The sequence below is a fragment of the Leuresthes tenuis genome, unplaced genomic scaffold (genome assembly GCF_036924035.1).
Source record: "Leuresthes tenuis unplaced genomic scaffold, fLeuTen1.0.hap1 SCAF_24, whole genome shotgun sequence".
NCBI lineage: Eukaryota > Metazoa > Chordata > Actinopteri > Atheriniformes > Atherinopsidae > Leuresthes > Leuresthes tenuis.
In genome coordinates, this window is record NW_027325378.1 from 14,513,940 (window position 1) to 14,541,379 (window position 27,440).

Consider the following 27,440-nt stretch of genomic DNA (forward strand, 5'->3'; position numbering starts at 1 on the left):
GTTGAAGAATGCGATTGGATGCACGTATTCATTGTGTTCTTCTTGGACCACAGACTGTGCAGTTGGAACTCGGTCACTAATATTTAAGATAAATTAGTTAATCTTGACACACAAACTTTATATGCAAAGAGTTTACCGAGCAAGTCTTCTGCATTTGAGAGCAATTCTTATTCATCCTAAATTATATTACTTGTTGCGACTAAATGAGCCAAGAGTGACATATTTACAGAGAAAACCAGTTAAATTAAAACATTTTTAATATCATATCTTTACAAAGTAAATACAGTAGTTGGCTAAAGTTTATAGAGTTTTATTGACTAAAAAACAATGCTTAGAAAAACAAATATCACTGATGTAAACCGCAAATATGAAATATATATATATTTGCAGATTTTACAACCAGAAAAGAAAAATTAGATGTATAGGCAGTGCTGTCCTATCTACAAACCTCCACAGAGAGGGTAACTTTAAAATTAACTTTTTTTTAACTGTTTGCAAACCAATTCAGTGCAGGAGGGCCCGAGTACATATCCAGCTCTCTTTGAGGCTCCTGATGGACCAGAGCCTCTACTACCACCTTGGAGGTGGTGGTCTGAATTGTATTTACCCTGCAGCTGCCATTTGTTCTTGTACATAGCTCAGCTCTCCTCTGGCAAATATCTTCTGTCCAACGGCTTTCGAGTGTTGTTGACTCTGGGCAGGCCAGGCAGTCTTTAATCTTTGGTTCATCAGTTGCCACATCTGAGTGAATGTTTGTTTTTTGGCCTCTCTGGTGCAGGACTTTTTGAATCTGCTGTTCAAGCTGGGACCTAGCAGTAATGTAACATTTTTGAGTTAGAACAATATCTACTAAAGAATCATGTCTTTCTGATGTCAATTTAATTCTGTTACCTGAAGAGACAAGACGCAGGTGTGGTCTGCCCTCGATCTGACACGTGTGTGGGTTTATTCATCATCATCTGTGACCTCACAGAGTCCTAACAGAGTTGTTCAGACAGCATTGGTTTGATATTTTAAAACCATGTGTTTGGTATTGTAGGAAATGCATATGTCAGCATATTTGATATGAGACTGGCCCCACCTGTGTATCCACACTGGAGGACTCAGCCGTGGGTGAGATGACGGGACTCTCCTCTTCTCTGTAGTAGTGGGCTTTGGGGGGCAGAGTGTGATGGAGGCTGTCGTAGAGGGCGTTTAGTCTGAACAACAACTCATCAACTATGCTTTCAAACTCCTCAAGAATGTATGACTGAAAGACACAAAAGGAATTATTAGCCTTGATTGCAGTGTCAGCCTCATATGATAATAATCACACAGCATCAGGTAGCTGTAATCCTAAATTTGTCACGACTCAGGTACAACTCCAGTTCACTGATCTATTATCTGCCCATTATGTTAATCATTGAGACCTACTGATGCAGCAACACTAAGCCTGTCCTACGAAGTACGATTCATATCACTCAGTTAGGCGAGAAGAGGAAGGGAGGAAGGTTTGCTGCCATTTTTCAACACTGTTAGGATGGGCCTATATTTCAGCAAACATCTCTCTCAGAGCTGATCTCACTTTGTTTCACTAGATATGACACAAAGACTTTTTAGATTTACTGGACAGCCCTGAACTCATCCAAAATGATAAAGAAGTCACACAACAGCATGATATGTAACACTCTAGGCCTGGTCATAACAAAAGATTTAGTTAAATATGATATTATTCTAGCAGTTGAACGACCTGCCATTTCTCACCATCATTCATCAGGCTTTACCAAAAAGGCTAACCTTTCCACCTTATGTCAATACATGAGGTGGGGCAAATTGGTTGGCAGTTCTGGTTTTATGTAATGCAGAATTTAAGATTCACTTCAAGGTCCTCTCCTCATGGGCAAAGAGCTTTGTGGGTGAGGACCAAGTTGCATTACTAACCCCCTCTGTGAGTATATACCTCAAAGATCGCAGTCTGCTAGTTAAACTGAAGATTCCCAACAACAGCCATGGGACAATGAGAAATACAGTCATTGTTAGTTCTGTCCCAAAGCTATGAAAGTCACTATCTGCATCATCAGACATCAGAGCAGCAAGCTTGCCAGTGTTTTTTTTTTCAAATATAAGCAAAATATATGTGTCATTAAATTAGCCTATAAGTAGCAAAACTGTTTACTCTACTTTTAGCACAGCAGCATGGCATTTTAAAAAGCTGTTTGGAGATATCAAGAATGATATTCAGCAACTTAAATAATCCTTTTTTATATATATATCCTCACCCTTCTTTCTTCATGGTAATCAGTCCTTGTTTGTCTCTGCTTTCCAGTGAACTCAGAGAGCTTCAGTCTGATGTAGGAAAACATTTCTGCCATGGTAAAAACATTTCTTCTGCTCTGAGATCTTTTAGCACTTCGGACTAATGAGGACATTGCACCAATCGCCTATAAGGAAGATTTGTGTTTGTTAGAGCCCAACAATGATAAAATGTCTGACAGGTTTTAAAGAGGAAAAAAAAAAACATATTGTAATGAATATGTACCACCGCTGCCCACACCGCAGTGGAGAAAAGATACAGAACTCCCCAGAAAGGATAATCCCGTCCCGAGAGGAGGAGGCCTCTGTTGGCGAGGAGATCCTGGTGGTGACACAGGAGCGTCTGAAGGGAACGAGGAAGTGAGCTGAAGGCCCAGGAGCTTTGTACATACAGCAGATTCCCAATGCAGGACAATGCCACCAGTAGGATTAGACCTGCCACCTGGTTCAGAGAAGGAGCAGGTTTCTAGTCTCTGTATGTCTACGTAGTGAGTGCATTGTGTGTTTCCCACAAAATCTTAATCTTAGGGTGAAAGCTGTGTGACATTCTGGTAAGAAATAACCACAAGTACAGTACGTATGCTAAAAAGTAACATTAAGAGCCTAATGACAATATGAGCCTGTTCAGTCCTCCTCTCGCTGGAAAGGAACATCACATGATAAGGAGGCTGTTGACAGTGAGGCAATGACCACATGTACCATGATGATTCTGCTTTGACTGATGACATTTTCTATAGTGTAACGGCTGTAAAAATCTGTTTACCGTTGGCCATAGGAAGCTGGAGAATGACTGAGAAAAGACTGTAGCAGGGACAGCTAGCGTCCTGTTCACCCTCAGCACAGTCCCACACTTCATGGTGAGAAGTAAGAGGATAAAGCCGTGCAATGTACGAATACACTGTGGAGATGAGAGACAACTTCAGTTTCAGTCATCAAAAACAATCCGAATAAACAGAAGGATCTTCAAATGTATAATAGCTTGGATACAATATAAGCTATAACGTTTTGTTCATGCTACATCAACAAATTATTAATAGTTTGCGGCAAACCAGGTCTCATCCCTGGCTTACTTTCTCCGTCTCTCACTTGTTCTGAGGTTGCCGCAAAGCTAACATCAACATGTGTCCTGTTGTTGTGTCTCTTCAGCAGCTCCACAAGTTCCAGGATCATAATGGAATGATTGATGTAATAGATGTAATATACCAGTGTCATTATCAGCAGACTGACCTGAAAAAGAGAGACGGTGAGAAAGCGAGGGACTTTTTTTTCCTCCACTGAAGTGTCATCAAGTACATGTAAGAACTTTCCATTCTGCTTGAACCTTCAGATATTTTGCCTGTATGTTTAACTTGACAGATAGGTTGGTTTAACAGGTTACTTTAACCTTTCAGACAGGTCACGGTGATCTTGTTTGAATTGGCGTGTGGCCCAGGCGTGTGTGCCTCTTTATGCGTGTATGTCCAAGCTGTGTGTCGATGGATGTGAATCTTTAAATTTGGGCAGAGGAATGATGTCTGAACAACTGTTGTTTGCTTCTGGTAAACTCACTTCCACCCAAGTGCAAGGTGTCCTCCAGTATCCCATCAGCCCTCGCTGTGCAACAGTGGACATTTGCTGACAGAGTTGTAGCAGAGACAAAAAGAGGAACAGGAGCTGGTGGTGAGGAAGAGAAAACATGAAAAACCTTCAGAATTCTGACACAAAGTTAATTCATATCTGAAGAGTTGAGTATTTCAGACTTTCTTCTGGATTTGTAGTTTCCTCAAATGTACTTGATCGGTTTTGTACATGTGATAAAAATCAAACCTTTTTACCTGGCAGACCATGACAAAATAGTCCCATACAGCAGGAGTGTGATACACCTTCACTGACTGGACTTTGGTAGAGGGCAGCAGCGCACCGCTGGGATTCTGCTCAGTGAGCAGAGTCATACTTGTGAACAAGTTTGGTGCAGGGCTGTACAGGGTACATTGAACCTTAAGGGCCACTGTCTCTCTGCCCAGCCAGTGTACGGAATGCAGAAGCTTCAGCTGTGACACAGCATCAGGCCTATAAAAGAGTGGGATATCAAAGAAAAGTATTTCATCAGACAAACTGAAATAACAACCATCCTAACCGTGCTAGTGTGTGTCTCTTTTCTCCTCACTTTGTATGGCCCAAGTCAACAGTGGTAACTGATTCTGAATAGCACCCTGTGTGATCGCATGTCCTTGGATTTGTTGCCACGGGAACCTGGGAAATGTGACATTTGAGGATGAATGTAGTGGAAAATCTGCAGCCCAACAGGAAAAGATTCTGACCAAAGATCTGCATACACATACACAGTGAACACTAAAACAGATTGAATGAAAGGTAGATTTAATAAAAAAACAAACTCTGACACAATGGCATCCTCTGCAATTGTACTGCAGAAAGATGTTCATAATTTTATGGTGTTTTTTTTAACTTTGTTGTCCTCCCCATTTACAGTATTTTAAAAAAGTCTTGAGCCATCCCTCATTTTATTACATTTTGCTTTCAAGCTCTCAGACTGTCTCTTAATATTTTAAAGGGATTTTGAGCAATGTTTCTACAGTTATTTTATCTTATTTTTGGACATTGGCTGCATTTTCACTCTTATTCAGTGAAGTCCTTGTACCGGACCGGTCGAAGGTGCTGTTTTTGTTCTGTTTCTTTCTTGTTAAGTTGCTTCACTCTGACCCATGAAACATTCGAGCACAAAGAAGGCCATACCATCATTTAGGGAGATGAGCAAATGCTGAGTCACATTACAAATAACAGAGCAAAGACAAAAAACTATTTCACAACTATTTTAAAACATAATTTGTTCCTATTTCTTTACTTGAATTTATTAAAGATGCTAAAGATAACACAGTTTGACAGACATAAACTGTCATGAGGTGATTCCTAATGAGTTTCTTTCGATCCTTCCCAGAGCCGGGACTTAAACATTACTGAAGTAGTGTGGGATCATCTTGACAGAGAACAGAACAAAAGGCAGCCAAAGAAAAAAAGAAGAGCTCCTGAATGTCTTTTAAGAAGCCTGGAGAACTATTGCTGAAGGCTACTTAAATAAGTTTAAAGAAAGAGGGATCGTGTGGTTATTGCTTGTTAGAATTGTACACACTCTTTGGGCTCTGGTCTTGATGGAGAATATGGTAAAGCGGTACCTTCTAATACTGAAACGCTCAGTGTATATAATAAATCAGTGAATGAGTACATGCTTCCCTGACTGTGGCCGGACTCTCCACAGGTAAGTTAAGCATAAAACACAGCAGTAAAACATTGGTCTCACATCTAATCCCATGTAACGTGAAACTGATATAAAATATCATTTGGTATGATAAAATTCAATAATCTTTTCATGGAAAAGTGAATGGAAATCTATTTGAAAAACCAGACTTCCTCCCTCTTCAATCACACTTATAGATCATGATTATGTTTAACTGTAGTTGTAAAAATGTCTTTAAATGAGGAACTGGCAACTGGACATCTATGGGCATCTTTCCAAACTTACCTGGCTCGGAAAAGCGTTGGACGTCTCTGTTTTCTGTATGATGGGATCTCCAATAATGATATGTGAGAGCTGAGTGACATTCAAAGTGGTGAAACAAGGGAAAGTTGTTTGGTTTGGCTTCACAGTGACATATGCAATAAGATTTTTCCACAAAAGGTAATTATCAATAGATAAAAAGACTTAAAATACTTTATGAATCCTTAATGCATTACAGGTGAATTATTTTCTAAATCTGACAGGAAGACGTCAGAGCTGTTCTTGATCTACCTGTTTAAGTTACTGTATATACAGCTACTATGTTTCTGAGCTATTAGTTGTTGCACACCTCAGTTTTGGCAGATGCATTGTGGTACAGCGACTGAAGCAGACTTGTCTGTGTCCACCTCCACCAGTCGTCGTGATTTTTAATGGACATAAAAGCATTATGGTGGTTTCTGGTGAAAAATAGCACGAGTTGTGATTTTAGATTGATAAATAGTGATACAGCAGGTGCGTTCAAGCCTTACCCCAAAAAGAGTCGTTTGACAGCTCTGTTGAGATGGTAATGCTCTTTGAATGAGCTGCTGTAGCTGATGCACATCATCAGGAGAAGCATGGCACCACAGAGACACAAATCCCTATATGACAACGAAAAGCGTGAGTCACTTTTATAACATCAAATCACATGCAAGCAGGTGCACACAAACACACAAAATGACAAACCGCAGTGTTTTATGGATCAGAGCCTCTCTCCTTTTCTTGTCACGGCTTTTTCTCAGTTCTGCTGGAGTCGGCGGGCGCACGAGACGAAGATAACGAGCTCGCTGGCGAGCTCCCAGGAGCTGTGAATCAGAGATAAGTCACGTATATTTTCAATAAGGAGTACAGAGTCCTTTTTTAACAAAACATCATCAGTCTCATTGTCACCTTTTCCAGGTATAAAGATCGTGTCTGCGGAGAAGCGAGTGGCCTGAACTCCTCCGCTGGCTGATCAGCACCATTGTGGTTCCACAGTTTTGAAGTGTCTATCTGAAACTCCTTTAAATTGAAACAATGGAAGTCTCTTCTTTTCCGGGACAAACATGAGACCGTCACTGCCACTGCAAGTATCTGGGAGAAGAAAATCAACAAAATGGTGACACTATTGAAGATACGGGGATGCACCAGTGTTCAGTTAAAATGCACAAATACAGTTCATTATAATTTTTCTATTTATTTTCCTTACCACAGCTGGCTGGATGAGGAAGATGCAAGACATAAGGGAGATGAAAAGAGAGTGTATCCAAAGCAGAACCTTGCTGCTGCTGAAGCTGACATGGAAAAAACACTCAGGACACACTCAGGATGAAAAATGTGTTTGAAAAACTCATTAAAACAACATTAAACTTTTCACAAATGTCAATCTAATGCCATGACACATCCATTACCTCATTCCCAGCACTGCAGAGATCACCAAGCTGCAGAGACACAACAGCAAACACAGCGCCCAGGCCACATGGTGGCACCACAGGGATGCTAGTCTGAATCCTCGCCCCCTCAGAACAGTTTGACTTTCATCTCTCGTAGCTCTCTTGGTTCCACAAAACCTGCAGCTCTCACTTATAAGTTCAGACTCGCTTCTCTCAGGTGTGTAGTCACCTGTGCCCACTTTAGCGATCCTTGACAATTTTTTAAATGCTGGTCTGCCGCTGCTCTCAAATGTCAGAGCATCGTCCTTCTTTATGACCAAGTCTGGTTGGATAACAAGGTCTTCACCTGCCTCTTTATTTTCTAGAATCATAGTGGCCAATGACAGGAGGTCTGTGTCCTAAAACATAAAAAGAGGGGTCAGACACGGATGAAAAATGCTGTGAAAACAGCTATGAGACAGAGTGAAAGTGAGGTGTAACCTGGTATTTCTTCCTCCAGGCTTCCTGCTGAAGGCTGCTCCTGGAGAGATGCAGCTCCAGCTTACTGTTATCTACTGAGAAAGTATCTGTGAGGAGATGATAGAATAAAGGTGTGAGAAAGAGGCAGAAAAAAGCCTCAAACTAAAGTCAAACCCAACTTCACCTTCAAAATAATCCTGCTCCGTCCTTCTGCCACTTGCATGTTGGACTCCTGATCTCGTCAGTTTGATCAAACGGCATCGAAACAGGAAAGAAATCAGCACGGCTGCGGGTAACACAGCCACCACGCTTACCAGTCCTGTTTTTATGGAAACAGCTGATACATCGATTATGCCCAACTCGAACGGCAACTGTAAACAAAAGGTCAAAAATGTACATTATATATATCTTGTGAAACAGATATTTCAATGGTCTGTCAACCTACCTGATCTTCGGTTTGTGATATAAAGACTGTGTTGACACAGGCATAACCCAACAGCAGTAGCAGACACACGCAAAGTCTTTGAGTATGTGTGAATGAATTAGGGCATGGGCAGCTGTACACAGACATCCAGAAGTGAAAATCAGCCAAGTAGTCTGATAGACTGAGAAATAACACCTGCAAGAACGCATGTGGAGACTCAGGGTCGCATACAAACAGATTATATATCAAATATTCCACCCTGTGTGTGTGTATGCGAGTGTTGTGCCTTAGAAAAGCTTATTCCATGAGTGGAAACCCGCAGCATCCTCTCCACTCGGCCGTCTCCTTTGTTCACAGCCAACCAGCACTGACTGACAAACAGCTGAGAGGGTCCTTCCACATGCCCTTTGTTCAGCTGGATTAAAGAAAGGAAAACACATCATGTTGATGCTCAAACTGAAAGAGCAAGTGCAAGCTGAGAAGAAAAGGGCACATTGACAAACACCAAACAGGTTGGCTTTACCTCAGATACCGCCACATGTTTGAGGTACCAGTCAGCAGAGGGCCCAGAGTTGTCATGCCAGATATGAACCCCCCAAACAGGGCCCAGGCTGTCTGCTGCACTGTGAGGTACACAGAGAGAAGTTCCACTAAAGTAGGAGTTTATGACTGAGATTAGCAAATCTGATTGTGCAGTGCTTTTGGAAAAAAAATCCAAATATATTTAATTTCATGTGGAAACAGCAAAAAAAAAAAAAAGAAAAGATATCTTTCTAAGAATAATATTGAGAGGTTTGGAGGTTTTACCTCAGTATAAAGGTATCTTGAGAGTTCCTCCTGAACAGAGTGCATCCTGGGGCTTGCAGTTCTCTTGTTTGTGAGAACCCATCTGCACCATACAGCACGATGTAAACCTGATGAACATATGAAAATTCAGCTCTGGCCTTTGAAGGCTTTTAAAGACAAGTTGAATCCATTATTTTGTTTCTTCAGAAAAAAATATAAAAATAACCACATTGAAAAAAAAAACTAACACTAATCACCAATTTAACTACAAATGTCATTTTACAAAGCACACATTATGAATAGTTCAAATTGTGCATTAACTTCAATTGAACTGACTGTTGAAGTGTCTTACATTTGCTATCAGGGACAACTGTTTAAATCCTGCATAGCTGCTTTGTGGTCTTTTTTCTTTATAAAGACTGAGTGTAATGTGTCAGGCTATATCTTTCTATCTGATCAGAATGAGCAGTGCTGCATTTGTATCCCTTTGCTGCTCTGTCTGTGAGTTTTTGTCTGTGTATTTAATCTAATTAGGATGAGAACAAAAAACTGAAAAATGTTGCATATTCCTACAGTTTATTCATTTACTTTTTTTAAAGGATTCTTTGCTATTAAAAGAAAGCAGGTATTTGATATAGTGTCTTTACAAATGCATAAAATTGAATATAATTAATCAAATTTAATTTATTTTTCCTTGGTCTAAAATTGATCCAGACCTGAAAGACATTCTGCCTCCAAGTTAGAACGTTCGCAGTTATTCACGAGAAAATGCTGTCTTGGACTGCTCTTGTTTTTAAAATCTTTATCAGGGCTCCCTGTTACCTGAATGTCACCTACATAACAGCAGCGATTAAGGATACAAGCGAAAGCCTGACAAATATCTTCTGTTATCAGCTGCACCTGTTAATTCCCAAGCAGCTGTTCCATGACCTCTTTTATGCATAGAAATCTAAAGCCCAGAACTAAACCATAATTGTCAGACTAGATTCTGACATCCACACAGGAGATATTTCAGAATGAGGAGTGCTGCAGTTTTCCTTCAATTGCTGCTCTGTCAGAGTTGGACATGGGCTCAGGGTTGAGGTTCAGGGTGTAAAAGTCGGTCGTGATAAGAACATCAGACAGACCACTGTCATCCTTGCAGAGTTGAAGGAGCTCAGAGACATGACCATCGAACTGACGGTGGAGCTGCAGAACAGCCTGAGCAGGATTGAGATGCTGGAGCATGAGAATGCAGGTGATGCACAGGCTGAAGCACACTAATTGATGTCATTATTTGAAAATTAGATGAGATCTAACCTGTCAGATAAAAATGAGATCGCACATATCTCAAATATTTGCAAAAACTTACACAGATAAATTTAAAAAAAAAAAGAGATCTATTAACAACCTGGTAAAACTGTAAAGTGTAAGATTAATGTAATTTCCTATCAGACTTCTGAAGGATATTCTAAATGACACCATTTTCAGTTAATGTATGCACATCTGTATCTGACGAGCACAAATATGTTCATAGTTCTGAAAGCCAGAATGAGCACCAGCTAAAGACAGGTGGAGGAATTCATGACAGTGAACACAGGTAAGAAACAAAAATAAGAACGAGACGTGTTGTGAAAATGTATTTTTTGAAGCTGAGATTAAAGTTTTTTTAGAAAAACATGTGTGCCATAAACTTCAAAATCACAAATGTGTTCACAGTGCTGGAAGCCAAAATGAGCTCCACTAAAGTGGAGATGGAGGAGCTGAAGAGAGTGAGAACAAACTCTCTGGGGGTGGCGTTTTCACTGGGTCTAACAAATGCAGGACGACTTGGACCCTTCAACACTGACATCACCCTTAAGTTTGGCAAAGTCTTCTCCAACTTTGGCAATTCCTACAACGTAAATACAGGTACTTTTTTCTTTCTCCTACACACAGAGAGAAGCCAGTCAAGTGACTGTAATAAGCCCTTCTGAGTACTTTTATTCTACAAAATAGTCAAATGTCTCTCTTTATGCAGGAATCTTCACAGCCCCAGTCAGAGTGTACTACTTCAGATTCAGCATGTGGGAGGTCATCGAGAGGTGGATGGGTGTTTCTTTGCACCACAATGACAAGAAAGTTATGGTTAACTTTAATTGCGGAGACAGCGGCCATACCACTATGTCTAATGCAATTATACTTAAACTGGAACAGGGGGATACAGTTTACATGGCTCTCCTCTCAGGCTACAGTTTATATGATGATGGCAATAATTATTGCACCTTTAATGGATTTCTGCTTTTCCCCCTGTAGGAGGTGCTGGAAAAACACACCTACAATCACCAAAAATCTAGATATGAGCACTATATAAAGTGTAAAACTAGTTAACAATTACATAAAAGGCAGATTCTTAACTGTGGAAAATGTGGGTAACATAAGTGATGCTCGATTGGATTAATTCAGTAAAGCATTTAAGACCCTGCACCAACATGTGAATTTATTTTCATGTCTAAGTGTGTTAGCCTCATGAAAAATTTTAAATAATTTCCCCTCTGGGATTAATAAAGCATTTCTGATTCTAATTATGATTCTGAATTGTCATCTGTCCAACCTATACTTATCATCTCTTGAAAATTATCACAAAGAATTCAACAATAAAACATGTTAAAGGACCCCTGAGAGCATATTTCTGTTATCGTAAGATGCTGGTTTTGTAAGCATCAAAATGCAGTTAAAGGCAATGGTGAACAAAAGCAGCCATTCTAAGAGAACAAAAACCAGCCTTACCTTTGCACTCATACGGGCTGCAGAGCAAAGACCAGTGTGAACAGTAACAGCATAGAGATATTGGTCAGCTGGAGAGTTGTCAGAAAGGTAGTGCACTCTTCGATTCCCCGCTGAGACAGCATCAGCTCTCAGACACCACCCCAGCCCAGGGATGTACAGGCACATGCACAGCAACAGCACACCCAGCACTGTCATATTGCTGGGAACACTGAGAGGCACAGAAGGGGGCATGGGTGAATGTTTTTTCTCTTTTTTTTCACATTAAAAAAAGTGGTCTTTGTCTCCTGCTACTAAGACGCGAGATACATTCTAAAACTGATAAGCAAAAGATGATTATACCATTTTTATTTTCTACTGGATCGAGCAATTACATTTAAAAGGTAAAAATGACTGCTACAGTGACAGGAACAGAGGGATTTTATCAGCTCAGGTGTCAGGAGTGGATGAAGTCACCTTAGGAACGGGTCCAGATTAGCTTTGTCATGGCTGCTGTGGATCTGCTGCTGAAACACAGTCAGTGGCCTCAGTTGGTGGCAACTGGTTTTCAAACAACAAATACCAAGAACAACAAGTTAATATCTTATGTAAATCACTAATGCTCCTGCAGTTCCTCCCTGCAGTGTGTTTGTTGTACCTTTAAATCATGCTCATACATTTTTAGCCCATGTCTTACCTGCAGTTGATGGCAGCGTTTGTGTCTACTTGCACTGTCCTGCAGCCTCGGTGCGTCCAGGTCCCCTGCTGGCCGTCCCACGACAAACACAGACTGCTGTCTACTGTAAGACGGTAGCTTATCGGTTCAGTCAGGTGCTTTCTTCTGGTTACGCTTCCAAAATGAGCATCTAGCAGCGCTAAGTGAGCAACCCCTGCAGCTAGAAATTTCTGTTGTTTAGGCAAGAGTTTTTATTTTGAAATGTCTGAAAGGTTTGATACAACCAGGTATCTCTCACCATTGAGGTAGGATGGGAGCAGAGTTAAGCGTGTGGTGTTGTTCTCCCACTGGTGAATCCTGTGCAGGTGATGCATGCTGGGAGTTGGTCTCTCAAACATCCTGACACAACAGAGACTCTGGCTTTGGTTTTGTGTCATTTTCTTAACCGTCACAAAGACCTCAATAGAAATAATTGATTTAAATGTAGCTCTAACTATAACAGAACAGTTGCTGCAAGTCTACCTGAAGAGAAGCATGACTGGGAAGGCCTTGTTGTTGGGTGGAGGAGTGAACACCACTGTCACCTGGATGGCCTGTTGCATGTGCTCCTGGGTTATACTGAAGTTGTGGTAGTTGACCTGGCTGCGCAGGAGGCTGTACTCACACACAGAGCTCTTCTGCAGCAGAAATGAGAACACGTGTTGCCGGAATTAGTCTCTCCAGGGGTTTACTCTAAGAGCTCCCCAAAGAAACACATTCAGTACATCAACATAAAATTCTGAACAAGAAAAATCTACAGAGGACCTTTAATTTTTCACAAGCAACAGGAAAATAGCAAATGAGCGTACATTCTTTTGTGGGAGCTGCAGCTCAACGCTGACTGGCTGAGAGAGGGAGAGGATATGGATCTTTCTCCTGGTGCCACACCTGTACAGACTCAGGTCAACCACTGGGCCACTCAGCTGGAAAATAAAAAAGGAAGTAAGTGCCATTCTTTGCCTTTAAATCACTGAATATCCGCCTGTCATGCTACTCTCACCTGTGTATGATGTCTTGCCCAGGTGTAAGGGCAGTGCGCGAGCTCAGTCAGCACTCTGAGGACACACGGTTGGTCTTCTCTCAGCTGATCCCCTCCATGATGACCAAACAGAATCGCGATCAGTGAAGCCGGCATGTAGAAAATGGCTGAGCCACTGCCGATGACTGTGGAGTTGTCTTTTAGATAAGCAGCGTTCACGCTGATGAGATCTGTGCCGACTCTTAGCTCCTCTGTGTCAATGTGCCTCTGGAGCAACCGACAATAGATATCAGAGAACTACAGGGTGAAGAGACATTTGTGAACACGCAACAAATTATGTGGTTTCTCTCACCAACATCAGGTCTGCGGCAGTCTGCAGAATATCATCTACAAGCTGCACCACCTGCTTTATTGAGGCTGATCCTCCCTGTCTGACATGAGGACCAGTGGATGAGTCTGGTAGACAGCGATTATGAGGCTCTTCAAAATCTTTGATGCTTTCATCAGTGGGTGAGTCTGACTCCGGTGTTTGCGTAATGTCGTCCCGTTTAGGAGAACTGGGTGAGTAATCACAACTGGTTACCACCTGAAGGCTGTATGAAAGCAGGCTCATCAGAGTGTTGAGCATCCTCTGGTTTCCATAGCGCCGGTCACTGAACTCTGACAGTTGCTCTGAAACAGCCTGAACATATGCTGTCACCAGTCTGACACTAGCTAATGTCACCTAAAAGCAACAAAAGATGTATGAGAAAGTTTTTTCAGCCTTCACCTGACAGTTTCTCTTTGTTCATTAGATTCAATGAAAGAGGGCAGGTATCCTCTCACCTGACTTCTAACTTGGAGCAGGTCTTTTAGAATGAGAATGTTATCGGCAACTGATACCTAGATTTGAAAAACATGCGAGATAATTAGGCAAATTAGAAAGAAAGAAATCGTGTTCGTGTGAAAACTGAAGCTTGATTAGGTCTGTGAGCGTACCTGTCCGCTGCTCTCGAGCCTGCACACTTTGCAGATTAGCACATTGCGCATGTGCGTCTGTGTGTTAGCTGCAGCATCCGGGCTGAGTCTGTTCAGTACGCTGGAAAGGAGACTGATGTAGTTACGAATCTCCGCACTGTTTCCAAGCTGCGCCAAAGCGGAGAGGTTCCTCAGACCTGACTCTGAACTGGACACCAAAGAGCAGACAACGCAACACATCAAAAACTCGTTGCAGACAAACATCTGTGCAGCGTAGAAGACCAATCCTGATGCTGACATGCTCAGAATGATGCCATGCATGTGCAGTCACTTTAAAAAACCATGCAACCATGTCTGCAGGTGAGGTTAGCATAGCTAAACAACAGAGATATTAGGTATTTCAATGTTTTTTTTGTGGATAAAAATATTGTTTCACAAGACATTCTTTTGTTGAGAAGCTCATATCACTCCGATTGGATAAAGTAGCGTCTCGCTGGCATTTTATACAGTTGTCAATAAATGTGATGCGCACAGCATGCAGGCAGAAATTTTGGAGCAGCCTTCCTTCAATTCTTTTCGGTTTCACTATGTCTTATAGTTTTCTTGCACGCAAAGCTGGTTTCAAATCCTCTCACAACATTTAAACACATTTCAAATATGGGCTTTGTCTATTTGGTTCGCTTTCTTATTGAAAGGGAAGTTTTTTGTCTCATTTCACCAGTCTGGCAGGTGGCCTCGCATCATTTTTCAGCATTCTTTGATAAGGCTGAATTTAGAGTTGGATGGAAGCTGCTCTGCCGATGCACTCTTAAGTCAGTTTAGATCTATATCCCAGGTATATAATTTTCTTTGCAGTAGTCTCTTTGAAATCAGTTTTTCAAACCCCAATTTGTAAACACGTTTCTAAAGATTGTGTTGCTTGAAAAGAGATATTGTGTCAAATAGAATAAACATAGCATTTCAGATAATATAAGAGGTGGTTGCATGTTCCTTTTATATGAGAATCATTTTTTTTACTGAATAATGTTGTGTTCATGTTAACATCTGGATTTGTGGTATTAAAAAAAAGTGGTGTGCAAATATAGCCTGAAACAGAACATGAATGTACTCTGATTGTTTTTCTCACAGCTTTATGTCAGGATCTGGATGAGAAGAAGAATTCGAAGTGTTTCTGAGAAAACTTGGCTTTACTTGGACGGTGACAGGACAGGGTTTGGTGGATGATCCATAGGTGCCGCTCCTGATTGCAGTATAAATAGTTACTATAGAAACAAAAATATGATACGTGTCAATTAAAGCATTCAATCAAGTGGAAATATCTGCAATAGAATTACACCATAGCGTAATTTTTCTCAACGTTGTTTTGTGTGTCCACCTTTATAGTCGTCAGTGGGGTCACCCGCAGGAAGGCTGAAGTAGTACTGGAAATCTCTCCCCTGGTAAAGCATTCTGGGGGGTCTGCCTCCAGCGCTGAAGCTGTACTCATACAGTAAGTCCTTCGTCACACGTATAAACACAGAGATCCATACGCTAAACATGATGTGAGGGTGGACATACTTAAACCAACACAGATATCACAGCCAGAAGGAAACGGTGGATAAACCTGTAGTTTGTTGTGGCGCACGCTGCTCTGTGTGCCAGAAGTAAAAATAGTTTTTTGTTCATAAAAAGATATATTTTCCCAAGAAAATGGATTTGATAAGTAAGTGAAAATGAAATATAGAAATCTTCCTAAATAGGAGGTATAACTGAAAAGTTGAGATGTGGCCAAGAAGAATAGAACTGAATAAAGACAGAGGTTAACACATCTTCCATCACCTTCAAGCTTTCACTGCACTGAGCTGACAATCTGACATCCTCGTAATACAAGAAAATCCCGTGGAAAGTAAAGGGTCAGATATATAAAAAGTGTGTTAAAGGTACACAAAAGGACAAACCTCCCTCCCTGAAGTACAGAAGATGCCAAAGTGTGTGTGTAGCTCCACCCCTTCGACAGGCTGCACCTGGCACGTCATGCCCGTTGGAACGGGGCTGGTTTTTAAGAACAGCTGAGCTCGGCCAAGACAAACATCCTGAGAGTCTGAATTTAAAGAGTAAAAACAGTGAACATCGTTAACACGGATATAGGTATCAGGTATCCCAGCAAAACTTTGAGCCAACGCGGTCATTGTTTTGTTCAAATTACAGAATGCAGCAGTAATTGTGGATGTAAACAAAAATCTATCCAGTAAACCATCAGAGATAAATATAGTTCTATATAGTCCCTTATATATCTATAAGGGGTCATTGTAAAGATGCACCAATTGTGTTTTACCACAAACATAAGTTGTTGTGTTGTTACTTACTGGCAGTGACCTCCAGCATGTACCTGTTCCTCCAACTCAGTCCAAAGGGTCTGAATGTGAGCAAATGGGCGGAAGTTCCTGGAACGTTTAAAAAGCGAAAGAAAGATTAGACGAAGAGACGGCCAGATTGTGGGCCACATTCCTGAATGATGCACCTGTGTAAGTGTAGGACTCAAAGAGGTCTCTGTCTATTGCGTCTCGGTGTAAATCGAGCAAACTTGGCTCCCGGAGCAGCAGTGATGGTTTGGGATCCACCAGATTGCTCCCCTCATCTTCATGTAATGCTTGATCAAACGCAGACTCATCTCCTGAACTGAAGCTCTCAGCATCTACACCTGTATTATGTAGAAGTAAGTAAACAATCATGTGACGTTAACAATAAATGCTTAAGTAGACAAAGCTATATTCTGTACCTGTGGGTCTTCCTGCTGACGTCCCTGAGTCTCCTTCCTCGGCACTTGGGAAGAGGACATCATAACTATCTGGACCTGTGGCAGAAATGGCTTCAATGAAGAGCAGAGCAACAAAATCACAATCATAACAACAACAGCGTACTTGTGGAGATTGTGAAATTTAATTGGAAAATTAGGAAAGTTATTCGGAAAGTTTTCATTTAAAAAAAATTAGGAAATTTATAATTTCCTAATCACTGGGAATTATGTGCAAGGCAAAATATAGCAGGATGCCTCCATTGTATCCATTGTCTGAAATTACTATTTACTTATCTATTTTTCATAGAGTTTACATTTTGTATTGGAGAGGTGAAGGTTTATGAATAACTGAGTAATGCTACAAATGTAAACTTAAAGGTAGGCTCCTACAAAGAGCCGTAAGCAACAAATAAAACTTGTTTGTGACGCTGACATCAGGCCACAATGAATTTTAGGTTATTAGGTGTGTTTAAGCGCCATGTTGGAAGGATCTTGCTAGCACAGATTTAATGCACATACCATAACACTAACCTCTAAAAACTTGTGTGAGTTTCTATAATACACCAAAATGACAAAAATATCTGTCCACTGCAAGCTGATAAACATGTTTTTAAATAGGTGTAAGATTATAGCAAGGTTTTATCGAGAATATAGCGACTTAAAACATGTCTGACTAAGAATCAAAAAACTGCTGAATGCATTTGAATGTGCTTTATGTAACTTATGTTATTAGACAGGCCCAAAAAGTGAGTCTGATTTTTGCAGGAATCATCATTCAAACACAAGAGCGACCACAGGATGAGAGATAATGCTGGTGCTGGATTTATAACTTTTTGCGCCTTAACAGCCACCTATTATTACCATTAACTTCCAGACTAAAGATTAGTAACTCTACATTAATTCAACCCGAGCAGTCTGTAAGAAAGAATCATTCTAAGCTATATTTAAAAAGACCAAATTAAGTTCTTCAGGCATAGCTGTTTGATATTACTTTTAAGCTCCGTTTTGACTCACCTGGCTGTGTATCTACATCACCGCTCTCCAGCAAAGGAAAGTAAAATTCCCAGTTAGCAGAGGAGCCAGGATCGTTTGGGAATTCACTGATAATGCCACTCTGGCCACGTTGGTCTGAATATAAGCTGCTACCACTGTCAAGGGCAAGTGGGCTACTGGATGGCTCAGACTCTGACAAACCTGTGTGAGGACGAGAAAGGGGAAGAAACATCGATGACAAGGTCATGCAGTCTTTTAGTTTGTATCTCTCAAGCTGCAGCACAATTAAAAACACACCGGCTACGTTTGACCTGCGTCTGCTCATGTCTGATGCTGTCTCGCTATCAGCCAGATCATCATTTTCCAATTTGGATTTAGTTTCAGAGGCCTCCTCCGGAAGGGCAGCAGCAGCAGAGACGTAGACAGTATGAATATGCTGTGAGACATTTGCATCAGAGGAGTGTAGAGTAGAAATCCCAGGAGTCAGTGTGGATGTAGCAGGACTCTCCATTATGGCAGAAAGAGCGAGGAAATCTATTGTGTAACAGAACGGTACTGGAACAGAGCAGAGTTGAGGTTAGGGTTTTTCTTGCACTGGCCTCATGACGATATCAGTCATAAGCAATAATTAGCGGTATAACTTGTCTTTGCTTACCCTCAATGACAGGCTTAGAGGACGCATTGACCAGGTACAGACTCCAGGTGTACTGGATGAGTTCTGCAGGAACGTTACAGTCCTCACACACCGCACTGACAGAGAAAGACTGATCCCAGTTTACATGGTTTCCCTGGCACTGAGGACAATAAATGGACACCTTCCTGGATAACAGGTAAGTATCAAAAGTCACACCAAGGATCAAAGCGCTGTCTTTAATTGTGATTTTATTCATTTTAATTCATTTCAATCAATCATTGGTTTTCATTTTTGAGCAACACATACCCAACCGACTCTGATGTTAAAGTGAGGAAAACATCTGCTGAAGCTGACCGCTCTCCGCTGTGGACAGTTAAAGTGAACTGGAACTGGTCAAAGTTGTCTTTCAAAATCCCGACGGGAAATCCGAGCACGGGAGAGGAGGTGGAAACGTCTCGGTTGAAACAGGAACTGGGGATGACACTAACTGGCTTACATGTCCAACTGTAGCTGTAAAAAAAAAAAATACACACATAAGTACACAACGAAATGCATGGCTCATAGTAGGATAACTGCTAAAACATATTTTATCATTTTTCCATAAAATGTATTTATTTAGACACTAAATAGTAGTCCGACCATTTCAATGTTTCTAAGCATGCCTGAAGTGGACCAGGCAGCGGAAGCACAACAAAACAACAAATGAGGCTCGAAGCACCAGAATCATATTGTTTAAAGATCACTTCCAAGTGCCTGTGCAACATATTGCATCTCAAGAGAAACGATCTTTTAGCCCTTTCTTCAACTGGAGACAGAGACCACAGAAAGCAAGTCTCTGTGGGACAGAGAGCTTCACTAATGAACTCCAGGGGGATCAGGCACAAAGACCGCCACAAAATGAGCAGCTGCACCACCACAATTCAGAAATCAGTGAAGCCCACCAGATAGAAAATGGTTTGTGGAAGCCATGGAACTGCTGGTAGAACCCTAGGTCTCTGAGGAGGAGCCACCATGGGAAAGGAAGACACTCGCTGTCTGCAAAGAGCTTAAACTCATTACTCTCCTGTTTGGCAGAAAACATTTTGAGTTTTGGATCCTATAGTAATCCTGTAATCCACTTGGTTTAGGTATGTAATGTTTAAAGTCAGCATATATTGCGTCACTACTTTTTTCAGTTTTGATGCTTTGACCATGAAGCGATACCTGAGACATTTTTTCAAAAACTCTGATTCTTATCATACTTGATCAAGTAAATTAGAAAAGGCAAAGAAACGTTGTTTTTCTCAGTTAAGACATTGAAGGGTTAATGAGAAAGAAAAGTTTTGGTCAATGCCAGTTTTAATCAAACACTGACAAAAACAAGTGTTTGCAATAAGACACAAACTCTTTGTTCAGTTTCTCTTTGTAGAGAAGCTCTGCTTCCATTCAGACTCTCAACATTCAGACACCAGCGCATATATCCGATTGCACACCTTTCTTTGACTGGATGCCTATCAAAAGGTTCAACGCAGGTCACACTTCCTACCTGAGCGGGTTCAGGGGGTAGTCAGCATCATAAGACATCTGCCCATCCAGAGTTATAGATTTGTTGCTCTTCTTGTCAACAAAGATGTTGGTGCCACCCTGGATGAAAGCCACAGGAGGGCTGCGCATCACCTGAACCCTCACAGTGTAGTTACTGTACACCACACTGCCGGTGACCTGAACCTGCAGAGGACAGGCACACCACATAACCACAAATGTTTAGTTTTGTAAATGCATAAGAAGAACATCTGTTCTCGTTAAGTAAAAAGAAGTCGTATAATCCATTAATGACTCAGTGAAGTCCTTTTCTGGCTCTTTCCACGTGGTGACCCACTAATCAGCAGTTTGAGAATAAATGTATCACGGTTATGGTCATGACTGACCCTTGCTATTGCAGTGTAGGTGTCACATTGGAGGAGATGGCTCTGCAATGTGAGGCTCTGTCTGTTTGTGTCCGTGAGAGGTAAAGGGAAGGTCCGACCTGAAGAGTCAAATAAGGTCCAGTGGTAGCGAAGGTCTCCTGAAACGTCACAGTCAACTTCTTTCTCAAACGTCACCCCCAGATGGATAACCTCATGTCTCCACACCTAGGCACAGAGGGGAGAATTTCTTTTTTACAATGCTGTGACATGCTCTTTTTGCATGTTAGGTTTAGGTAAAAGTTCAGCCAGTACCTGGAGCTTGAGTGGTCCCATGTTTTTGACAGGTGGAGGCTGACAAGGTCGGTCCACAACGAAGAGGTAGCTACTCAGAGAAGCCGAACTAACCAGGTTAGATGCAATCACCTCGACTCTGAACTCTCCTATCCTGCAGGGAGAAGCGCATACACACAAAAGAGGGCATTTCATTCTGTCACATAGAAATAATAAGAGTTACATTTGCCTGAAGAGCCATAAAACAATCTCTTGATCTTTTAGAATTGTCTGACACACCGGTGGAAGACGTGGTGTTCTGTGCGCTGCCCAGATCTGGTTGTTCCATCTCCAAAGTTCCAGAAAAAGGTGAGGTTGGTCCCCACATTTACCCGACAAATAAAAGTGACCGTCTGGTTCCATAAGACCGAAATCTTGTGAACCAGTCTGTTGAGCTTCACAGCTCTCTGTACCACAACGGGAAACACATCAGAGGTGACAGACATCTGACTCAGAGACGCAGCTACGATCAGATCAAATCTGTCAACACAGGGTGGAAGTGAACTGTGAGTTCCACTTTACGGTTCTAGACTGTAACCTGACACAGCTGAGTGAGTATTTAATGAACGCTACGGAAAACAAAAGCTTCAATGGGAGTCCAGATCGCGTTTGAGATATGTTGCACCTGTTTCATACCTCCCAGGGTTTTGGTATCTTTTGATGATGGTCCTTGAGGTTGTTCTGGTTGTTCTAGAGTCTCCAAAATCCCAGAAAAACTCTACTGGATCGGTTATGTTAGCCACCACCGAGAAAATGATATCCGTATTAGTGGGATACACTTGCTTTTCTGCATAAATTCTCACACCTAGGCGACAAAAATGACAGTTTAGGTTAATACGTATGGATATGATAATAATGTGGAAGCTTGATGGTATAGATGTGCAAACATAAACAGACGATGGTAGATTTGGCTTAATGATGTAAGGATTAAAGAAACAGCATTGTGTTGTCTCAAAAACAGACTAAGTTGAGTTAATATCATTAGATTTCTGCTAAAAGGACTTAAACTCTTAATAAAGCGTCACATTTTTTACATTTTTTTTTTCTTACATGATTTGTACATCCTTACCTTTGCCCTCTTTACTGTGAGCATGAATTTGATGCGTCGGATTAATTTTAGCTTGTGGTGACGGCTTCCTCTTCCCCTCGACACTCATTCTCACACTTTTGCCCTGACAAGACACTTGATTCTCAGCTCGCAGCTCAATCACAACTGTGCCACTGTGGCTGAAAAGCAACACTGCTGTTGCCTGTTCTCCCGCGGTGTAGCTACTGTTCCTGTACAGCGTTGTTGTGTTCGCCAGCAGAGAAACAGTCACATTTGACCCTGCTTCCACGCGAAATAAAACTAAATATTTCTGATTTGTTGTGACTGTGCGGGGAACATCTAATACTAGGCCTCCAACTGTGTCTTGAGCCAAGATTTGCGTTTGAAATGAGGCCTGGCTGACGGGGTTAAACGCCCTGACGGTGAGAATGTAACGCCCTGCTTTTGGCAGTGACACAGTTATGTTCCATTCCTCATTTGTCCTGTTCATCACAACAACATCATCTAAACTAATAGTCCAAACTACTCGTAACCCCATGCGACTGGAGTGCCTGTTAAGCTCCAAGCTGAATTCTGAGTGTGTTGAAACTATGGATCTCCAACTCTCAGAGGGCCTCAGAACACTGATCGGCTCATACACTCTCAAGGTCTGAGGCAGGACAGCAGAGAGCAAGGCTGATGGAGGATTAGAGGTGGAGTGAACAGAAGCCACAAGGCGGTACTGTCCTGCACTCGCTGGGAGGCGACAGTAGAGACAGAGGTGCAGACGACAGCTGGAGCGACTGGAGGCATAAGGGACGTGGAGGGGATGACTATCAGGGGTACCACCATGAGAGCAGTTGTTACTGTGGTGTTGACTGATATCATGGTACGTGATGTTGCTATGGTTACAGTCCCCCCCGCTGCTGGGGTCTTTATTATTCTCAGAGCTGAGGTTGCACTCTGCTGTTAGTGTGAGCTTGAGGCCAAGTAGGTGTCTCATGGTGGTGAGCAGCTCCACGTCCACAGAAACACGTCCTCCGCCAGTCAGCTGACTCTCAGATACGCTCAGTTTGAGGTCGGAGACGACAGGACGTACAACCACCTGCGGGAGCGCACATCCGCATACAGGAAAACCCATGAACATACAAATCTATGACAGGCAGATAAATCTTGTGATGTTTGGGAATTTTCTCATTGTCAACAAACCCAGTGAAAAGAGGACATCAGGGTTTACAATTTAAAACATGTTCACACACACATATATATATATATATATATATACCCCTTCTTTAAGGGTTTTTATTACTGGTACCATTTGTATGGTGCTGTTAAAGTACTCACAACATAGAGTGTCTCCTGTGTCCACCCATAGGCACTGGAGGCGTTCACTGACACTGTGTGAACTCCCTCTGTTTCAAACATCCAGTTCTGAGGACAGAATAATAAAACCCTTGAGATTTGTCTTTGTGAAAGCTATACTCTTTCTGTCACAAATGATCAGATTATCAGAAAAAAGTGCGAGCACTTCTTTTTACACGCTGATTAATCTTATAAAAAAGGGAAACATACAACTAGTTTGCACGGTTATGACTTCTGCAGGTAAACGGGCTGTAAGACAGCTGCAGTTCATCCAGAATGCTGCTGCTCGAGTCCTGACTAGAACCAGGAAATACGACCATATTAGTCCAGTGCTTTGGTCTCTGCACTGGCTTCCTTTAGCTGTGCATATGACAACTGAAAGTATTTTATCTGCACTCTTTGCTTTTAGTTTAATTAATTATTATTTTTTATGTTTTTGGAATGATTTTATTTGCCTTTTTGTGATTTTGTGTAGCTGTAAAGCACCTTGAATTGCCTTGTGTAGGAATTGTGCTCTACAAATTACCTTGCCTAAAATGATCAAGAGTTTCCTTTTCCCCGAGATAAATTTTTCAGCGTGCATTCTTTATTTTATTTTTTTTACACAGTGCAAAATATCCCATTGCAGTGAAGGCTCTAAAATTGTGAGACGGCAACATTTTAACTTGCCTGTTCTTTTGTATAGGGCAGCATCTACATGACATGATGGTGAAAAACTCCACATATCATTGTAACCCTAAAATGTATTTTCGATTATCTTAAGCAAACCAGTTGAAATGTAATAAGAATTTTAAAAAAACTTGAGTTTGATGGGGCTCAGGCTGTCAGTGATTTTAAGCCGTGGACCGTCACCTCCTCCTAGTTTGATGTTTTTGATGATCTTGTTTTGAGTGATGAGCATTGGTTTCGCATACAGACAGGTCACCATTTGTTAAGGTAAATGTTGGTTTGTAATGATTTTGTAATCGTAAACCGTGTTGTGAGGAAGCTTGAATTTATTTTTTTATTTCTTTTATTTCTTTTTTGCTATTTAAGGCTGATAAGTTCAAGAATGTTTGACTCCGCAGTTTCCGTCAATACACCAGCAACTTGGATCATCCTTTCCTCATTTTGAGGGAAGAAAAGGGTACAAAGACTTAGCTTAACATTTCATTCAATATGTTCAAATGTTATGTACTAATTATGATGCTCTGAGAAAATGTTGTCATGTTCTCTTGAATGACCAAAGACAAGAATCTACAGACTATCCAGAAGTCCTGAATCTGTTGGAGACCACCAATTGCTTTCAGTCTTTTATTTTCATTTTTCTTAATTATCCTGGTAAACAAGAAGTATTAAATATTGCTCTGTAATTAGATATTTGGCATTATTTATTAATTAAATAATTAACCAAAAAAAAAAAAACAGCGTCTCACTATTCCTCTCATAATTCCAATATTAAACAGCTCTGGGTATTTTCTAAAGGCAAAAAATGTAAAACAGCCAATTATTAGGCTGAGAGAAGACTTTGAGGGGCCTGAAAATCCAAGCAGACAAAAAGCTGAACCAGTTATAATCTTTACAACATTATTTCTTATGAGGAAGTTACAGGTAACCGGACTGCCCAGTGAGCACAGATTTACCTAAACTTTAAAAAAAAAAAAAGCATGCTGATGATTTCAAAAAGGCAAAAACTTCAACGTTCATGAAGAGAAAATGTTTGTTTTTTTTTTTTTTTTTTAAAGAAAGAGAAAATCCTGTTTCCCGGTCCAACCTACCACAGAACTGTTCAGACAGTGTGAACTGGAGAGGCAAGCTGTCTCTACACCCTCCACCGTGTTCTCTTGGTCTTTGTGAGAGAACCACCAGCAGAACTGTGCTGCCAGGCCCTTCTTCACACAGGCCTGCAGTGTGACGGGCTCACCCCGGTAGGCTGCCTCAACAGGCGTATTGTTAGAGCCCAAATGTGTGGAGGGAACGCAGGACGGGGTGCCCAGTGCACTATGGAGCAGAGAGATCACTAAGCTGCCTGGAGGGAGCTGCAAGACGGACAAGCGAAGGGTGGAGGAGAGGGTCGAAAGGGGGCTGGAGACTCGGACATCTGAGAGGAGAGTGAAGGACAAAAAGAGCTTGCGTTGCGCACGTTTCCCTCGATCACTTCATCCGTCATTTAACTCGGTAATTGTCTGAAGAAAACAGGCTTTCTCTTGCGAACTTACCGATGTCATATTTGCCTGGAGTTTCCAAAAGCCAGTCAGATGACACAGCAAAGGAACCAACATCTGACACGTTGACGTCAAGTGAACTTTGACCTTTGGGAATCTTCCCCACAAACTCCACAGTGACATGAGAGAGGTCCTTCCTTCCAAAGCCCATAATCCCTGAGAAAAAAAATTCAAAAAGGGATATCATATCTCACAACAAATGTAGAATTATATAATGGTTTCCTGGAAATCTGATCATCTGAATTGATTTTATTTATTTTTTAATCGATTGATTTGTCTTTTGTTTCTCTGTTTTTGTTTTTCTTATGAAGGCGGGAATGAAACATTCTATTATTTATTTTATTTCAAATTAAATAAATGGCTGGAGCAGTGCTGTACACTGATGGAACGACTTTCCCTGCATTAATTTTAATCATGTTAATATATTTAATCATATATTATGTCACAAGTTCCAAGCAGTACAATCTATCAACAGTTTAACTTTCAGTAAAATCTTAAAAAAGAAATGGAAAAAAAACAAATAAACTGAAAATGCAAATAAAAATGGAAAAAGGAGGTAAGGCTTTCTGACAGATTTGGTATCTTTACCCACTAAAAACCTCACTTTTTCCCCCAAACAGACCTCCAGAAGTCCCAGGCTGTTTGTAATACTTCTGGGCAAACTGAAGCTGAAAGAACTGAGAGCTGAAGAAAAACATGCAGTGCAGCAGCAGCCGACCTGTGGGCTGACCGGGGCGTCCAGCCAGGTTTCCAAAAACTTTTATGACAAAAGTCCTCCCAGCCTGCACTCTGTCTGAGGAGGCCGACACACTAATGTTGTGCAGAAATGGTCCTTCACTCCTGTAGAGCGCCACGTTTCCTCTCCGTCCATTTCCAAGTAGCGGATGGAGGGCCCTAGAAAGAAAAAGAGTTATATGCTCCTTGATTTCAAAGCTTATTAACAGACTCAGTGAATCAGAGGATGAAACGGGTGAAGTCAGAAAGACACAAAGTGCAGCAGTTTGTCTCACCTTTGTTTCTCACTTCCTCCTTTCACATCTTTTGTCTCTTCACTGTAAGATGTGTGGAAACACCCACTGACCACAAGACCATACAGCTGGTTGCCACAGTAACAAGCCTTTGCAGACAATGCTGCAAACTGGTACCTTCAAGAACAAATAATGGAGGTTATACTATACTGAGAGCAGCAGAACAGTATAATAAACACGACTTACAAACATCATTTGTAAGTCGCTTTGGATAAAAGATTCTGCTAAATACATAAACATCGACAGCTCAGCAGACACAGAACAACAGGGTAGTTTAGACGGAAGCAGGCTGGGTGCCCTGGAGTCACTGGTGGTGCTTTAAAAACGTGACGTAGGCTAATTCATACTGCAAAAAAAGAAATGCAGATTGTGCGTCTGGGTTCTGAAAAAGCCAGCCAAGGTTTTTTCATGAGACAAGAGACCAAATGCATTTGGTCTGAATTTTCTAAATGAATTTAAGACTATAAAAGCACGTGCACGATATATTTTTGAAAATGAATTTAAAAAATAAACTGAGATATTGCAGAACTGCCACACACGGTAGAATAAGATGACTTGTACATTTACATGCTGTTTCTTTGAGCATTTCCCAATAGCATTGTCTGAGATATCGGTTCGTAACATCAGCACGCCTCATGACACGCCAAGATCCCAATCGGATTTTGTTTTTTTCATCATAAAACTCGATTTTAATCGGTGAGATTCCCCAGGAAATATACAAACTTTCGCTTTGGCTGGAAAATGACTTCAACTTACCGCTCATCCAGGCAGAGCATAGAGCAGCGCACCGGGTCAAGGTCACCGGCTCCTTTGGCTGCAAAAAGCTCGAGGGAGCTGGCGTCGGTGCACCCGACGAGCCACGGAGAGCTCTCCTGTCCAGCTGAGGAGGCCGCGGCACACGTGCGAGGAAAACACGGGTGCAGAGCGATCCAAACGCAGACAAAGGCGGCAGCGAGCAT

The 27,440-nt window shown here is 41.5% G+C and overlaps 2 protein-coding genes across 2 annotated transcripts; one reads left to right on the forward strand and one right to left on the reverse strand.

Moving 5' to 3' along the window:
- Positions 1 to 336: 336 nt before the first annotated feature.
- On the reverse strand, positions 337 to 27,440 carry LOC140284388 (polycystin-1-like protein 1). Its single transcript, XM_072378264.1, has 54 exons — positions 27,238 to 27,440; positions 26,464 to 26,598; positions 26,058 to 26,347; positions 25,448 to 25,609; positions 25,007 to 25,329; positions 22,791 to 22,992; positions 21,497 to 21,665; positions 21,101 to 21,340; positions 20,843 to 20,975; positions 20,552 to 20,755; positions 20,170 to 20,351; positions 18,951 to 19,154; positions 18,666 to 18,829; positions 18,352 to 18,565; positions 18,028 to 18,234; positions 17,000 to 17,064; positions 16,742 to 16,921; positions 16,587 to 16,664; positions 16,179 to 16,321; positions 15,617 to 15,737; positions 15,368 to 15,503; positions 14,263 to 14,449; positions 14,110 to 14,166; positions 13,637 to 14,008; positions 13,306 to 13,551; positions 13,115 to 13,228; positions 12,789 to 12,940; positions 12,565 to 12,665; positions 12,288 to 12,486; positions 12,068 to 12,151; positions 11,615 to 11,822; positions 8,888 to 8,994; positions 8,604 to 8,703; positions 8,367 to 8,495; positions 8,102 to 8,275; positions 7,841 to 8,027; positions 7,678 to 7,763; positions 7,216 to 7,595; positions 7,014 to 7,098; positions 6,716 to 6,898; positions 6,512 to 6,630; positions 6,316 to 6,426; positions 6,135 to 6,243; positions 5,810 to 5,878; positions 4,439 to 4,524; positions 4,107 to 4,341; positions 3,841 to 3,945; positions 3,379 to 3,519; positions 3,056 to 3,190; positions 2,519 to 2,734; positions 2,259 to 2,420; positions 1,082 to 1,249; positions 892 to 977; positions 337 to 809 (listed from the first exon to the last, which is right to left on the reverse strand). The coding sequence occupies exons 1-54, from the start codon at positions 27,438 to 27,440 to the stop codon at positions 485 to 487; spliced, it is 8,973 nt and encodes a 2,990-aa protein (XP_072234365.1). The 3' UTR covers positions 337 to 484.
- LOC140284984 (complement C1q and tumor necrosis factor-related protein 9-like) lies at positions 10,031 to 11,140 on the forward strand. The gene is made up of 3 exons (XM_072379043.1): positions 10,031 to 10,103; positions 10,565 to 10,756; positions 10,866 to 11,140. Exons 1-3 carry the CDS (start codon positions 10,031 to 10,033, stop codon positions 11,138 to 11,140), a joined length of 540 nt encoding a protein of 179 aa, XP_072235144.1.

What these genes read in the sequence shown, in the direction of transcription:
- LOC140284984 (XM_072379043.1), top strand. Translation starts at nt 10,031, where the DNA reads ATGACCATCGAACTGACGGTGGAGCTGCAGAACAGCCTGAGCAGGATT. An exon ending in GCTGGAGCATGAGAATGCAG is followed by an intron (nt 10,104 to 10,564) that starts GTGATGCACAGG and finishes ATGTGTTCACAG; the next exon opens with TGCTGGAAGCCAAAATGAGC. An exon ending in TTCCTACAACGTAAATACAG is followed by an intron (nt 10,757 to 10,865) that starts GTACTTTTTTCT and finishes CTCTTTATGCAG; the next exon opens with GAATCTTCACAGCCCCAGTC.
- LOC140284388 (XM_072378264.1), bottom strand. Translation starts at nt 27,440, where the DNA reads ATGCTCGCTGCCGCCTTTGTCTGCGTTTGGATCGCTCTGCACCCGTGT. An exon ending in CCTACACTGCAATAGCAAGG is followed by an intron (nt 20,352 to 20,551) that starts GTCAGTCATGAC and finishes TGTCCTCTGCAG; the next exon opens with GTTCAGGTCACCGGCAGTGT. An exon ending in CAAGATACCTTTATACTGAG is followed by an intron (nt 8,704 to 8,887) that starts GTAAAACCTCCA and finishes TGTACCTCACAG; the next exon opens with TGCAGCAGACAGCCTGGGCC.